The following is a 16,775-nucleotide window of genomic DNA, read 5'->3' as shown; positions in this document are numbered from 1 at the left end:
TAGCCCACTCTGGCCTTGAATTTATAATCCTGCCTAAGCCTTTCTGAATACTGGAATTAGTGATAATTTTAAGTGAGATTTACAATACTATTTGAATACACAGTACTGAAAAACTGCTGTTATCTGGGTTTGGAGCAGATTCGATTGTTTCATTGTCTTTACATTCAGTGTTGTGTAGTGCGCTTCTATTACTGTCAGATGCTTGTATCTAGCAGCAAGCTGCCTAGTATACACTTTTATCATTTTCCTTATTCCCTCCTAGTACGATTTTTAGCATACGCCTCAGAAAAAGAGAAAACAGATTTAGTTTGTGATACTTTTTGCTATTTACAAATACCCCTATAAGTTTTATGAATTATGATAATTTGTTAACATATATAGGTTATTATTTTTATGTAATTTCTTGGTTTTCCTATAACATTTTATTCAAAATATACTTCATTTCCCACTTCTGTATAAAGAGCTTATAAGGAAGAATAATTAGTTCTGTGACCCTATTTCTTTATTCGTCCTTGTGTCTTTTCATAAGCATAAAGGTGTTGAGAGTATTGAGTATTGAGAGTATTGCAGTTGAAGTGTTAGGACAGCGGATCTAGATTTGGATCTTTTATCAGTTTGTGTTGGTTCTGTTGGATTTGGCACCAGGTATGGCAGAGCAGAAGAGTTACTCTCTGACCAGCATTGTCTCCCATGGCTGCTCCGTGTGTTCAGAGTGAATAAAGCATTTCTTACTCAGAGCTCCAGGCCTCTAGTAAGTCAAAACCACAGGCTGTGCTCCCAGTAGCCCTGTTCAGCGTTTAGTATGTGCAGCACCACCTAGTGGATACTGTATGGTTACTTTTTGTTAGAGTTGAGATGGAAATGTCATGTTCTTTCAGGTTCAGCAGTTTTCTTGATTCTCATTTGAATAAAGAATAATATGGATCATTTTGTTGAATTTTATTTGAAGTAATGATAGGATAGCTGGAGATAATAACTTCTACTAACACTAAACTTAGGGAAAACTTTATAGAATTTAAACTATAATTTTGTTTTGCATCCTCCTTTTATAAAAAATAATTATGAGGACAGATCTGTTTCTTGCATCCTGATGCTGCTTAACACACACCTGGATTATCTCATTGAGCCAATGAGATATCCATAACATATTTTCTTTTACTGTGGCCTGGAATTTATTTAGTGTATTACCATGACACTTACTTATGTCATGGTAGCTGAAGGTTGCATTTTTCTTTAGGAATACATCTTTGACATCTTTTTAAAAAATAGATTATTTTTATTTCTTAATTATGTCTCTTTGCTGGGTATGAGCACATTAAACGCAGTGTCCACAGAGAACAGAGGAGAGCATTGGATCCTCAGGCTCTGGAGTTACAGGTGATTGTGAGCTACCTGGTATGGGTGCTGGCTGAACTTGGGATGGCTGGAAGAAAAGCACATGCTCTGAATGCTGAGCCATCTCACAGTCCCAACATTTTTTCTTGAATCTGCTTATATAGTATTTTAGGGAGGCTGAAATAGAAAAATCACATCTGGATTGGTGTGATGGCTAAGGTGATATATTGTTGCTATGGCAAAATACTTAACAAAAACAGTTTAAGAAAGGAGAATTTATTTTGGACTCACAGTTGAGGGTATAGTTCATCATGGCAAGGCAAGGTCTGGTAATAGGTGTGAGGCAGTTGGTCACATTACATCCACAGACAGGAAGCAGCTCTAGAGATGAATACAGCTCCATACCACTGTTTCTTTCCTTCAGTCAGGAACCCAAGCCACCCACATTCAGTAGTGAGTCTTATGTCTTCAGGCAAGCTTTCTGGAAACATAGACACTTCTAGGATATGTTTCTATGAGATTCTAAATCCATTCAGGTTGATAGTGAAGATTGACAACAACAGATAGAAACTTAAAATTTCATACTAGAGCTTTCCTTAGGACTAGATCTATTTTTTTTTTTTTAAAAAGGGAAGATGTGTTTTTTAAGTTCTATAGTATTTTTATAGTGAGACAAAAAGTTTCCACAGTGAGTAATGACCACTGTATAGGGTGAATTCTGAACTAAGTCTGGTTAGAAGCTATGTAGATAAATGACAGATATTTCTTTTACTTTAAACTAGTGATTCTCAATCTCTGGGTTGTGACCCCTTTTGGGGAGGGGGTGTCAAACAGCCCTTTCAAAGGGGTCACTTAAGACCATTGGAAAACATGGATATTTGCATTACAGTTCATAACAGTAGCAAAATGACAGTTATAAAGTAGCAACAAAAATAATTTTTTTGTTGAGGAGCAACACAACACGAGGAACTGTATTAAAGGGTCTCAGTTTAAAAGATTGAGAACTACTGCTTTAAACATTAGGCATTAATGAGGTTTTCTTGAGGTGGAGTTTTGCTTAGTAGCCCAAACTAGACTTGAAATCATGATCCTACTGCCTTATCCTTTTGGTCTTGGTATTACAGGCATCTGCCTCTGTGCCTGGATAAAGATATTTTAGTTATATTTTAAAAATTGTTTACTCTCCATTTGTAAAGGGATCTCATTCTATATTTTTCTGATGAAAGTTTATTTTAAGGGATCTTTTGTAAGTACTGTAGCTTTTTATCTGACATGACTGTTTACAGGAAACATCTGACTATTTAATGATCTTTGTTTGTGTATAGATGGTTGTAAAAACTTTCATGGACATGGACCAGGACTCTGAAGAGGAAAAGGAACTTTATCTAAACCTAGCTTTACATCTTGCTTCTGACTTCTTCCTCAAGCATCCTGATAAAGATGTCCGTTTACTGGTAGCTTGCTGCCTTGCTGATATTTTCAGGATTTATGCTCCTGAGGCTCCTTACACATCTCCTGATAAACTAAAGGCAAGTATTGATAGGAAGCACTGCCACGTTTGACTAAATTGAATGAAAGATTTAAGAATTTCTTTGAATTCTGTTATATTGCCTGGACCAATCTTTTATTAAATGTCTGATTCCTGTGAAAGTTACTTTTGAAATACAATTTCTGACCCCCAGAGTGAGCAGATTAAGGGGGTCACACAATTTATTCTAGAGCCAAATATGAATGACCATGATCCAAAATCACAAATTTAGATTACATTATCCAAAGTACTATGTTCTTTATGTAGTAACAGATTCATGAGTGTTTTATAGTAACAACAGTAGAAAGACATTAAAATCAAGACCTCTTAAATTTTTACATCTGTGAAAACACCAAGTAGATGGATTACAGTGGTGTGGAGAAGTCTCTGTTATAGGCCTTTGTCTCAGTGAAAGCTCATATTCTATTCATATATTCCAGAAGGCACAAGGATATTAGGTCACAGAGGTCTGGGCATGAATGGTTATGAAGGGGATTAAAGGGAGCCCAGGATGCTTTGTTTGTAGACTTGCAACATGCAGCCTGCCACAACTACAGACGTTCTGTTAAGTCAATCACCTTGTAGAGTCTCCAGAATCAATCTTCAAGGCTCTTTTTCTGGCAGCATGGGCTCACACAGTGAATGCTGCACTTTTCATGTTATGTCACCATGATGCCATATGTTTTCCATGATGATTTTGGGGTATTCTTTTTCCTTCTGAAAATTATTAATGAAGACCATAGTCATTGTTTAAAAGATAGCACTTACTAGGAACCTGAATAAAAACTGTACAAGAGATAACAAATGACTGTGTGACAAGTCAGATAGTAAATGATTTTGGAAACTAATGCTCAAAAAATGACTTTCTTCAGGAAGATTTTTCATCCACAGTAAGAAAAAGTAGCAGATGCTTTGCTTCAGTCAAGAGATGTTAATGTTAGTTTTTTGTAGTGAAAGCAACAACCCCCAAATCAGACATGGGCCTTACTCTGTAATTCTTTTCTTGATAATTGGAATGAGGAAGTTGCTGCCTTGACCTCCTCTTTCAACTCAGTAAAATTTGAGTCAAGTGTCAGACTTAAAGTAGGAGCTGGTAGTCTGGCTCCTTTTCACCTGGGCCAAGATTCTCCCTTACCACATGTTCCGTTGACATTCTCTCAACAAGAAGAAATATAAAGACTACTACTGTGCAACTTACTTGACTCTTTTGTGGACTTCTCAGTTTGTATGAGCAGTGACTTAGCTCAAGGCTTAGAAATAATGAAAAAGCATTCTGAAAGACGGATACAGATCTCTTTTCTATGTCAGGACAGTTATGAGAAGAATATTCAATCAATGAGATTAAATAAAGGTCTGTGTGAATTAGTTGAAACATTAAAAAAGTCTCTCAGTTTGTTTCTCTGTCTCTAGAATCAATCTTTGAGTCTCATTATATACTCTCCCCTTTTTGTGTTGGAGATAGAACTTAAGAATCACTGTGTTTTAAAGGGTGCTTTCTGAGTATTTATGAGATAGTTTTTCTTCTGATTAGCTTCAAGTTCCATTTTTTTCTTTTTGTTTCCAATAGTGCCACATCTGTTAGTATTATATGTTAAAAAATTGTCAGTCTCTGTTCTTCCCTTTTGGTCTCAGGTTTTTACTGGCATGAGCAAACTTATTGGACATTTGGCTTATTAGGAGATTCTGAGTAAATTGACAATTATTCCCAAGTTCGGATAGAGCTAGTGTTCCAAGTAATTTCTTTTAGATAGTAGAGGAAGGGCTTATTCATGGAGACTATGTTTTGTGCATTACTACTGTCAAAGCAGCCATTTTTAAAGGATATACATTTTTTAATGGTTTATTTGTTTTTTATTTTATGTGCATTAAAATTTTGCCTGCATGAGTGGTTGAGTAAGATTGTTGAATCCCCTAGAACTGGAATCACAGACAGTTGAGAGCTGCCCTGTGGGTGCTGGGAATTGAACCTTGGTCCTCTGGAAGAGCACTGAGCCATCTCCAGCCCCAAGGATGTACTTTTTATAGTACTTGAAATATTACTGATTAAAACCAGTCATTTGCATATAATATTTTTGCCTTTTACATTATTTTACTTATCGAAGAACATTTTTCTTATTGGCAATAAAATTTCTTTGGAGAATTAGTTTTTACAATTTTAAGTCTTTTTACAGTTTTCAAAAACATCTGAAACCCAGATAAATTTGACTGCCATGACTTTTTTGTCTGAAAGGGAAACATTAAAAAACAAAACTAAACAAAAAACTAAAATGACAGCTAGAGAAAGATTGAGAAATGATCCAGGGAAGCAAGTTTCTGCAGTGTACTGATGGCTAAGAAGCTAGACAGACTGACTTCCATTTCTTTTTCTCAAATGGCCACACTTCTAATGTGTTCTGTTACTTGGTAATTTTGTTTGGGAATTTTATGTTTCTCAAAAAAGTTTTTTTTTTTTTTGGCTGCACAGTTGTTGTATTGTTTCATGTTGTGCTTTTTCAAGGGAGTCCTCAGCTCTCAGTTACTGTAATGCCTGTATTCAAATAATGGCATGGATTTTATTTGACTCACTTTTTAAGCTTGTTCATTTAATTTATTGTATGAGGAACATTTTTTTCTGTACATTGACACTATCCCCTTCCTTTCCCTCTTATGTATGTATGTATGTATGTATGTATGTATGTGGAATGTTTTCCTTTAAAGAATTATAATGTGTATCATGTTTTTTATGCATTGTATTCATTTGTTGAATCTTTTTGTTGTTGTGTTTTGAGACAAAGTTTCTCTGTGTAGCCCTGGGTGTTCTGGAACTCACTCTGTAGCCTCAACGCAACAGAGATCTACCTGCCTCTGCCTCTGAGTACTAGGATTAAAGATGTGTGCCTGCCTATCAGGATCTTTATGTAAAGTTGTAAAATTTTATTTTACATAAAATTCTGCCCTTCTTTTCGTTCTTTACAAATTAGTCTTCCATGTTTCCAAAGGTGGTGAATAAGCTGTAGCTAGTCCTACTAATACAATGTATATTTCCTTTTAGCATTCACAATTTAAGCAAAACTTTGTTTTTTTTTTTAAAGGATATATTTATGTTTATAACAAGGCAATTAAAGGGACTAGAAGATACAAAGAGCCCTCAATTCAATAGGTATTTTTATTTACTTGAGGTAAGCAATACATTATTACTTGAGATGATTTTTTGTTGTTGTTGTTGTTGTTGTTTTTTTAAGCAACTAATATATTTGACTTTTCCCTACTTCTTTCTTTTAGAACATTGCATGGGTTAAATCATATAACATATGCTTTGAGTTAGAAGATAGCAATGAAATCTTTACTCAACTATACAGAACATTATTCTCAGTTATAAAGTAAGTTGATTTTAAATAAGTAACACTTCTTTTTAATTAAAAAGCTTTTTTGTTTACTGTGAATCCACATAAACTGTTGCTATAAATATTGCCTTAAGATTATAAATTAACTTACAATTATTCTTTATATAGTTCTAAATGAATAGAATTTATTATTCTGTATTTATTTGTTAGAAGAGCAAATTAGACTAAGTTTTTGGGTTATCTTATTTCTGATTACATACTGTGTTAACTTTTTGTTGTCATTGAGACAGGGTCTCACTATGAGCTCTGACTGTGCTAGAACTCTTATGCAAACCAGGCTGGCCTTAGACTCCTGCACATCAGCCTACTTCTGCTTCCCAGTTGCTGGGATCAATGGCACGCACCATCACATCTGGCTTATAGTGACTTTTTAATATAACTGGTTGTTTGACATTTTTGTTTATCTATAAAATTTGATAGAATTTTAAAATACTTTGTCCAATTGAAGGTGAAACTAAGATTGCATTTCATTTAACTACTTTGGTTGTAAGAATGGCTAAACTTAGGAGAAAGTAATTTAGTAATATTGTTTAAAAATACATTTTTATTATTGTAAGACCAGAGAGAAAGAAGCTTGACAGTAATACAGATTTATCTCATCACTTTTATAAAGTACAATGTTTACTACTATCTGTCTCAGTTGAAATAAAATACCTGTTTTGGGTTGCAGCAATGGCCACAATCAGAAAGTTCATATGCACATGGTGGACCTCATGAGCTCAATCATCTGTGAGGGTGACACAGTGTCTCAGGAGCTCTTAGATACAGTTTTAGTAAACCTGGTACCTGCCCATAAGGTATGTGAAATGTGTCGAAACCCTAGTTAATTAAGAATTTATTTTTATGTTATAAATAGAATTTATACTGCTTTAATTTTAGTTTTGCAGACTTTACTGATTGAATAATATTAAGATACTTGTTTAAGATATAATAAAACTACATTTCTTAGTTGACAGTTGAATGAAGAAGTAATGAATTTGTCTAATTCATGTGATAAAATATTTGTGGTCAGTGAGTTTTGTGTAGGGTGCATTTCTCACAGTTCTCAGGTCCAAAAGAAGTTTGGGACCTAAGACTATCTGTGGTGCTTATTAGCACACCAAAGCAGATGCTGGCCTCTGGGCTCTCTCAGCATCGCAGATCCTGGTACCTGGTACCCTCGCTCTTCTCGCCCTGCCCTGCCCTTCTCCCTCCTGTCATGGCCAGATCCATTCTGCTGATTGTGTTCAGCATACTACTTTGTCCCTGCTCTAGACTCTTCCACATGCCTCTAGCTATGTCTCCCAAGTATCTACAATAAAAACTTTTCCTGCTACCGTAATTTGGAGAAGTCATATCCTCATTTTTCTGGTGCTGAAACCCCCACTTTATACAGGAGTGGGTGAATAGTTGCTTAGATACTGCTGTATAACTCTATGTGTTGGCACATGGAACCAGTTGGAACCTTAGCCGAAAAGTTGGGATAATATAGAGACAGAGGTTAGTGATCAGAGATTTGACCTGAATTGTGTGCATTTTCCCTGTATATGTATGTGCAAATCTGGTAAGCAGTTGGAATGACAGTTGAATGATTGAGAAGGGGTTGAGTTTCAAGAGAGGAACATAGAAATTACCAGTATAAATAAATATTTGTTTAAATTTTTTTCTCTGTTGAAATTTAAGGCTCTGTACAGCATGGTATTATTTTAGTCTTAAATTATATTGGTACAAATAATCCTTCATTAGAAATAAACTTTTAATTTATAATTTAAAACATATAGGAAATCTGTTAATGCTGAGAGTAAGCAAGATCAACAGTAAGTTAAGATTAGATCTCAAAAATTCAGATGATATATTTATTAGATGAATAATCAGAGGTGGTGATATGGGCTCTGATTGCCTCTGTCTAGTCTATTGCTATTCAGGTGTCTGATTTGCCTCTTCCTAATTATGCCCAGCTCAGCAATATACCTGTCACTGAACAACTGTGAGAAGGAAGGCAGGAGATAGAGTAGAGATTAGACCCCATGGGAACATACCTTATACCCCACACACATTGTACCCCTTCCTGAGGCACATAGTCCATCCTTCTGAGGTGCAGAGCACCTCCTTTGTCTTAGGGCTCACATTGTCAGGATTCTGTTATATTATCATTTGAAACAACTGTAAGTTCTGATAAGGGGCACACTCTTTGAGGCAACCCACCAGGGAGATTGGCCTGTTGTCTCAAGCCTTTAGCTCTCTGTGGTTTGGTAGGAGGGCCAGTATCATGAACTCCACCACTGGGCATCTTAGGGAGATGAAATGAAAGTTAATGAAGCAGGCCCACTAAAACCTACGTCCAGGCCAATACCTAGGAGAAAAGGCTCTCTCAGACACAGATTAAGTAGCCAGCTTGATTTTTGTACTCAGCAGCTGATCAGCAGGGAAGTTCTAGGCCCTTGTCTTTTCAGACTGTTGTCATGAAAAAGTCCATTTGTAAGGAAAAATAAATAAGCACTTTTTGGGCTATAGGGTGTAGTTCAGTGGTAGCTCGATTTGTCTAGCATGTGAGAGTCTAATTCCTAGCACCAGTTAAGTAACAGTGTACACAAATGGTACTTCCTGAGGCCTGTTTGCCTTGGCCCACTGCACAGAGACACTTGTAAGAACAAGAACACTGAGATCTGACTAGTCTGAGATGAGCTGGAGTCTTCTCATTAGCTCCTTACAGTTTAACCTTTGGCTTAGTCTGCTTAGCTTAAAGGGAACAGTTTTGGGTGGGAATTTCTTCTTTTCAGTCATTTGTAAAATTGTAGTTCTTTATACCTTAGTGAACACTTCTGAACTGAATAACATATTCAAAGTTGAAAACAAAGGTTAAGTGGATTAGAGATACAATATATTTTAAATTAATTAAGGGCATCAAAGTAAGAATTAAGATCACTGAAGAAGTTCAATATAAAAGCTTTGTGACCTGGAGTATGATTCCTGGGTCCACAGGAGAAAACCATTACTAGAAAAAACATTACCGGAAATTATCCTTTGATCATCACATGTTTGCAGTGGCATGTGTATGTTCATACACACGACACACTCTCCAGAGAAACAAAATAGAGTAAAAATAAGAGTTAAAACTCACAATAATGACATACAAAATTACAGTTAGGAAAAAAGCCTATTAGGAGTGAAATGTGGTCTTTAGGTTAGTTGAATGTGGACTGAAGTGTATTAGAATTTTAAGGATTTTAAGAGAAGGAAGATTGGTGGTAATGTAAACGACTTGAGTTGACCATATCACACAGGTTGTCATATTGGGTTGGAGATTAATCCAGTTTGTTGATGATGATAAGAGAAACAGCTAGACTACAACCATGGAAAGGCTGATTTGTAAAAGGCTGAGAAAGACTTGACAGGTAACTACAAACTAAAAAAACAAGAAAGTTAAATTATATCAGTATTATTGATAGGGCCATAGCTTAGTTGGTAAACTGGTCTTGAATCCGAGTTTGATCTCCCAAGCTCACTAAAAAAGCCACCTGTAGTATTGTGTACCTGTAGTCTTGGGGCTGGGGTGTTGGTGACAGATGGATCAGCTAGCCTAGCCTGCTGAAGAAAAAAACAGAGAAGGAAGAGAAGAAAAAAAGGTGTTTGGCGTTTAAGGAGTGATACCCTTAGCTTGTCCTCTTGCCTTGTGCATGCATGTACATATGTGTATATTACTCCTTCCTGTCTCGAACATGTGTGTCCATACATGCACACAAAATACTATACATAGTAGGTTTTGGAGACAGGACCTCATATATTCCAGACTGGCTTCAGACTCAATTTGTAACTGAAGATAACCTTGAGTTTTGATTATTCTGTCTTCTTCTCTTGAGTGCTCCTAGGATTGCAGATATGTGTTACCATACCCAGTCATATAGTGCTGGGATCTAACCTGGACATTCCCACATGTTAGGCAAACACACACTACCAAGTGATCTTTATCTTTAGCCTTCATGTAGTCTTTCTTGGGTAAAGACATGGTTTTTCCTATATAGTACCTAAAGCAGAAATTGATGGCTTAGGAAGAGAATGAAACATTCTCTATTTATTGGGTCAATTTAAGGTTCAGAGCAAGGTTTATAGAAATACTGAATATTTGAAACATGATACTATAAGCTTAATGTCAAGCATCATTAATTTGATAAATTGTAATGACCACCTTCTGGTGCAAGAAGTCATAAAACATCAGAATAAAATATACAAGCAAAATAAAATCAGTCAAATAGAAATGAATGCAATAAGAAAACAGTGATATTACTTGAAAACTTCAATTTGTAATTTGAAAAATATATATGCAAAATTGTAGCAAATTAAATCAAAAAAGGGTGATAATATCAATATATAGTTAAAATGAACAAGGAATATGAGGACCATTAAAGGACAGTTTCATGAATAATAATCTCTGAATACATTTGAAATTAGACGAGACTAATTCTCAGAAAACTATCACTTGCCCAATGTCTTAAGCAATAAAAAATGAGTTGATGTTGAAACCGCTTGGAGTATGTAGGTGGTGGCAGTGGCAGCAGTAGTAACAACAACAACAACAACAACAACAACAAAGTGTTTAAACAATAAAAGAACCCAAGCTGATTGTGGGAAGACTTCCATTGACTATTTATGAGACAGTCTAATGAATAATCACCAGAATTCCAGAGTAAAGGAAAGGGAGAGATAGTGTCAATTCAGTACCATATGTGAAGAGAGAGGGAGTCACAGACATAAGCACTGTCTTCCTGAGGAAACTTGCAAGAGCTAAGGCACAAGAACAGATACAGGGGTTTCCTTTGTAAAACTGACTTGCAACTTCAGTAAAAAAAAGTTACAGTAGTCACTTCCAGAGTGGCATAAAGTAACACTGTTAACAACCAAATTGGTTTTGGTTTTAGGTTCACAAAGATTGACTAATATCCATAAAGATTAGAAAGATAAAAAGCCTTGAAATTATTTTCAAATGATATTGTTCAGAGAAGTACAACAGTACCAGAAAGATCAGAGACGATTCTAAATGTGATGGATTTAAGATTAATATAAATATGTTCTAACAAATTTTTATTTGTAACTTTTAACAGGTAAGATATACTTAGCAGATTAACGTGTGACTTCACAGTTTATACATTACCTTTGTGTCAAGCCATTGTAGCTTGCTCACAAAGCACAGACAGCAGCTTAAGAAGTTAGAGATTTGCTGGTTTTAGAATATGAGACAATGTCAGGATGACTTCAGTGTTCTGCATAAGGATCTATAATCTAATCAAATAGAGCAGATAATTTGACAAATGGAATCTAAAATTTACACAAAGGAGCAAATAACCTCATAATAGCCAAATAATTTTGAAGAAGAATAAAGAAGTGGAGACTTGTTGTTAAGATTTTTCTTTCATGTCTTTCATTTATAATTAGGTAATATGGACAAAAGAGTACCTGAAAGTAATGGATAGTTTATATATGGATGTATAGTTATTTTAGAAGCTTAGAATGTGCTATAAATCATTAGGAGATAGTCGACTCTCAGCTGTGTTACCCATATGAAAAATAAATTCAGATTATTCATACTATACAGAAACATAACAAAGATTGAATTCTGAAGTGAACCCCACACATATCAAGTCATACAAAAGGTGTGTGTGTGTGTGTGTGTGTGTGTGTGTGTGTGTGTGTGTGTGTGTAGGCTAGAAGAGGGCACAAGTTTTCTCTGGTGCTTAAGTTAAGGGTTGTGAGCTGACTGATGTGGGTGTTTGGAATTTGAGTTTTCTGAAAGATCAGTGTTTTTATCCCTCCAAGTTTCAATCAGCCCTCTTTAGATGCTTTGGTTTTTCTGGACCTGTCATGTAACAGACTATATTTGTATTCATCTGAACAAATTTGAATTAGGGATGATATTTTGGATGACTAAATATTATTTCTTTTATCTAATAAACATTTATTGACCATTTCTATATGGCTTATCTGTTATGAAGGAGATCTGAGAAGAATGTAAGTATTTTTACTGAGAAGAGATCTTATGTTCTAATAGGCCAGCCAGATTTTTCTAAGAAAAGTCACTTTACCTTCTTTCTTTTATGGATACGTCTCTCATTCCATTTACTCAAGAGTAGCTTTTAAAATACAAATAATATTTTGCTTTTCATAGTTGAAGTACAGGGCTGGGGTTTTAATTCTGTGGTAGAGCTCAGTAAGCCCACAATAGGAAATTCTGGATGTGATCCTCACTTCTGCAGATAAATGACCATGGCTACTTATGTAAATAGATATAATACAGATACTATTTGTGTTTTCCAGAACTTAAACAAGCAAGCATATGATTTGGCAAAGGCTTTGCTGAAGAGGACTGCTCAAGCTATTGAACCATACATTACCAACGTAAGTGTCTCAGTTCACTTTAGAAGGATTATGTTGAGAATGTAAAGACCATTGGAAGCAAATCTCCGCTCATACTGAGAGGAGTATGTGGCTCGTACTGCTTAAGTTTCTGTTGCTGTGTCTCCAGTGAGAGCTCCATTTCCATTCTCCTCTCTTAAAGTTTCTTTTGTTTAATATTTTTGAGAAGGCTAACCCTTGTCTGTGCCTTCATTTGTTTCTTTCAGGTTCCTAGATACAACAGCTCCCCCCTTTTTGATTAGTAAAATAGACAGTTTCTAATGTTAGCACTAGAGTTAAAAGGTAATTAGATAAAACATATGTTACTTTCTACTGTTCAGAGAAGTTGCTTACATCTTTTTGGAAATTAAATTGATTTGTACAGTAAGATGATATGAACCAGTATTAGAACCTAGAAATTGAAGGCAAGTATGACCACAGTAGCAGTTTGGTAGAAGTTGTTTGTATATTGTTATCCCTGAGAGAGAGTTCTATAAATAGGCCTTTTCTGAGGAAGAGGAAGATGGGCAGTGACATGAACCCTTTTAAATATTACCCTACTTATGAGTGACTGTCTTGTATTTATTTTAGCAGAAACAGTTTCTTAGCTGTGTCACTTATATTAAGCTTTATTTTCTCTCCACAGTTCTTTGAGCTGTGTCACTGCAGGTGGCACCATCCATATCATGCTGTATGTGAATGGTGACTGCCTCTTGGAGCACAAGTCTAGAGTTCAGTGTTAATGATAGCCCTGGACTTGTTGAACAGTTCTTTCTACTTGCCTTCTGTTCTCACCTACCTCCAAGCAGCTAGAAGGATGTAAATCTGTCTGCTTGAGAAAAGTGAGACAGTCTTTTATTTATATGTATTTTACTAATCCAAAGTTTATTGAAAGACAATTTTTTGTATTACATAAAAGTTTAAAGTCAGGTTATAAAAGACATGCCATGAAAAGTAACATGCACTAGAAGACAGCCTTGGTAATCATGCTTTTGGTTCTGATCTTAAAGAGTACTAGTATGTAATGCTTCAGAAAAATAAAATTTATTTTGATGGTCAACTTTCAAAATCAGAGGATTAATGCTATGATTTATCTTAATAGCCCAGGGCTGTCCATGTGTTCCAAAATTGTTCACAGCTTTTTACTCATGGCTATTGCTTGACATTAATTGGTTGAATTGCGTTTGTCATTATTGACTTGATTGGTTTTACTGGCACTCCAGGGATGTAGACCCAGATTCAGGCTTTCTAGTTACACCTCACCTTTGCTTGTTTCAAGTGCTTCTGAATGAAGATTTTTATTCCCGGTCTAGTACACTGGGTGAGCCCTACCTGGGTCTTTTATTTAAGCCAATACCTCCAAGTGAGATGTGTTTTTGTGTCTTTTCCTAAGATTTAGGAAAATAAATATTTGACTGAGTAATTAAAGAAAAGTAAAATGATGTTTACTGGGATTGTATGATTTAAGTTGATTATGCTAGTCTTTGAATTTGCAGGTGTGTTTCAAAAGGCACTGAACAATAAGGAAAAAAGGCCCAAGGAATGTTTTCAGCAATCTCAGATAAATAAGTGTAAAAATACTCCCCTGTTACATTAATTTCATGCTGCTCTTGCCTATAGAACTAGATGATCTAGTTTTGTTGTCCTTTTTAGAGTTTGGGGTGGGCAAAGGGCAACAGACTCAGGCGTCATCCCTAGTCTATGTTCAGTCCCATACTTATTTCTAGTACCTTTTCCATTTATCCTTAAAGGTCTTTCCATTTAGTATGAGAGAGTGTGTGTTTCTGTGTGTCTGTGTGTGTATGTGCGCACCCGCACAAATGTACACGTCTGTTGTATTCATGTGTATATGCCCACCCACATGGCTGTGGTGCATGGTGTGTGCCCATGCAGAAGCAGAGTGTCTTGATGTTGGGTGTCATCTTCAATAGCTCTCTCCCTTTTAAACATTATTTATTTTTAAGGCATGGTTTCTCATAGGACCTAGAGAGTGACAGTTGGGTGAGACTGCTGTCCGGTTAGCCGTCAAGATTCCTCCATGGCTACCTCCCCATCACTATTTTTATAGGTGTGGGTGCTGGATATTCACTTCTACCTCCTCATGCTCGCACAGCACACACTTTGCTCACTGAGCCATCTCTTCAGCCCTGCAGGCCATGACTGTGTGTTCCTTTGCTTTTACTCCTTGCTTTATTTGAGAGTTAGTATTGAGGTCATTGGGAATTGCTTTTGCCCCTCCCTCTAAGACAGTTCCTTATAAGCCTTATTTTCTACTTGAGTTTTGTGTACTTATGTGTGAAATTACTTTGTAGTGAGTTGAAGGGTGTTGTAGTATAAGATTAGTGCAGTAGTAGGATCAGTCTTCTTTGTACATGCTAGGTGAGGTGAGGGTTAGTACTTCCATTCCCCTTGGAGCGTCACCAGGAGTAGGCACTGAGGCGGTGATCCTGATCACCTCCTTTCACAGTGTGCATACTAACATGCTGAGGTCTCTTCTTTATGTGCTGATTTCTCTGTCTGTGAATACTGAAGAAATGTGTGTGCTATAGTCTTGTTTGGTTTTTATCTTGTAATGGGGTCTTTACTATATTGATTATACTGACCACAAACCCATAGGCTCAAGTTTTACTCCTGCCTCTTAAGTAGCTAAGAGAACAGGTATTTCCCATAATGCCCTAGAGACTATTTCTTTCTAAAAAATAGAATTAGTATTAGAACTGGAGAGGTGGCTTAGCAGCTGAGAACACTGATGTTCTTCCAGAGGACCCAGGTTCAGTTCCTAGTACCTACATGGTGGCTCACAGCTGTCTGTAACTCCAGTTCCATGGGATCCTATGCTCTCCTTTGGTCTCCAAGGATCAGACACATGTGGTCCCCAGATAAATATGTAAGCAAGACGTTCATAAATAAAATTATAATAATGGTAATTTTTAAAACTATAATTAGTTTGTATTGTAACATGTATAATTAGTTTGTATTGTTTGTATACGATCAAAGCCAAACAGAGACTCAAAAGAAAACATACATAGTGACAATTCAGAAATTTCTTAAATTCATTTCTTTTTGGTAATATTTTTATCAGGTTTTTTTTAGTAGCACATATTAGAATATAGTTCATAATTACTGTGGCGAACTAAAAAATCCTTGTTAAAAAAATAAAATTTTTTTATGTTGCTTAATCTTAGTCTTTGTTTTTGCATATATAAATTGGGGTCAGTCCTTGGGATGGTGAAAGAAAGGAAATGTTACTTAAATGAAATAATTTTTGTAATTATGTTTAACTAGGTTTTAATTTAGGCTTACAGATAAATTTTTACTGCTCACAGCTTTCATGCTGATTTTTAACTTACCCATTTTCAAACATTTTTTGGTAATTTTTGGAAGGGAATATTTTAGTCAAACTTACATGTTGCTTCTATTAAATTCTAAAATATTATGGAAGTCTTAGTTGTTTTATATTTGTATAAGATTAACATTTTCAAGTTTCATTTTCAAAGATTTTATATTAAAGACCCATTCTGTGCTGGCAATGTGTCAGATTCATTTGGTCACCATTTTTCCAGAGATGGATGTTCAGTGAACTTATAATCTTTTCTTTTACAGTTTCTCTTGCTTTTTAAAAAATACATTTTTAGCTATTGTGATAAATAATGGGTTTCATTATAACATTTCTATACATTCTTGTGCCTTCTTCATAGTAGTACCCCTCACTAGACTTCCTTATCTATCCTTCACACCCTTTGTCTCCTCCTCCTAGAAATTCCCTCCAAGTAGTCCTCCTGTTATCATGGTGTGCTAGTGTAGTTCAACCTAGATTCTCTCATTTCCCTCTTGTTTTCTCATTTCGCCTCTCATATCCTCCCCCCCCCCCCCCCCCCCCACACACACACACTGGGAAGCATGGCAGCGTGCAGGCAGACATGACGCTAGAGGAGGGCAGAGTTGTACATCTTGATTTGACAGCCAGGAGAAGACTCTCTTCTTCTGCAGTCAGCCAGAAGTAGGGTCTCTCTTCCACACTGAATAAAGCTTGAGCATAAGACCTCAAAATCCACCCCCACAGTGACTACCTCCAACAAGGTTGTACCTTCTAATAGTGCCTCTTCCTATGGGCCAAGCATACTCTTAATCACTGGACCATCTCTCCAGTTTCCTTACTATTT

The 16,775-nt window shown here is 36.0% G+C and overlaps 1 protein-coding gene across 1 annotated transcript in view; it reads left to right on the top strand.

The window, feature by feature from the left end:
- Positions 1-16,775, top strand: part of Pds5b (PDS5 cohesin associated factor B) — a 135,477-nt gene that overhangs the window by 40,907 nt on the left and 77,795 nt on the right. The window contains 5 exon segments of the mRNA XM_076923832.1: positions 2,661-2,864; positions 5,935-6,021; positions 6,125-6,222; positions 6,917-7,043; positions 12,535-12,615. Of these exon segments, the coding sequence (XP_076779947.1) occupies positions 2,661-2,864; positions 5,935-6,021; positions 6,125-6,222; positions 6,917-7,043; positions 12,535-12,615 (597 nt within the window).

The sequence above is a fragment of the Arvicanthis niloticus genome, chromosome 24, assembly GCF_011762505.2.
Source record: "Arvicanthis niloticus isolate mArvNil1 chromosome 24, mArvNil1.pat.X, whole genome shotgun sequence".
Taxonomy (NCBI): domain Eukaryota; kingdom Metazoa; phylum Chordata; class Mammalia; order Rodentia; family Muridae; genus Arvicanthis; species Arvicanthis niloticus.
Note: the sequence above shows the minus strand (reverse complement) of the source record. Positions and strands in the feature narration are given on the sequence as shown.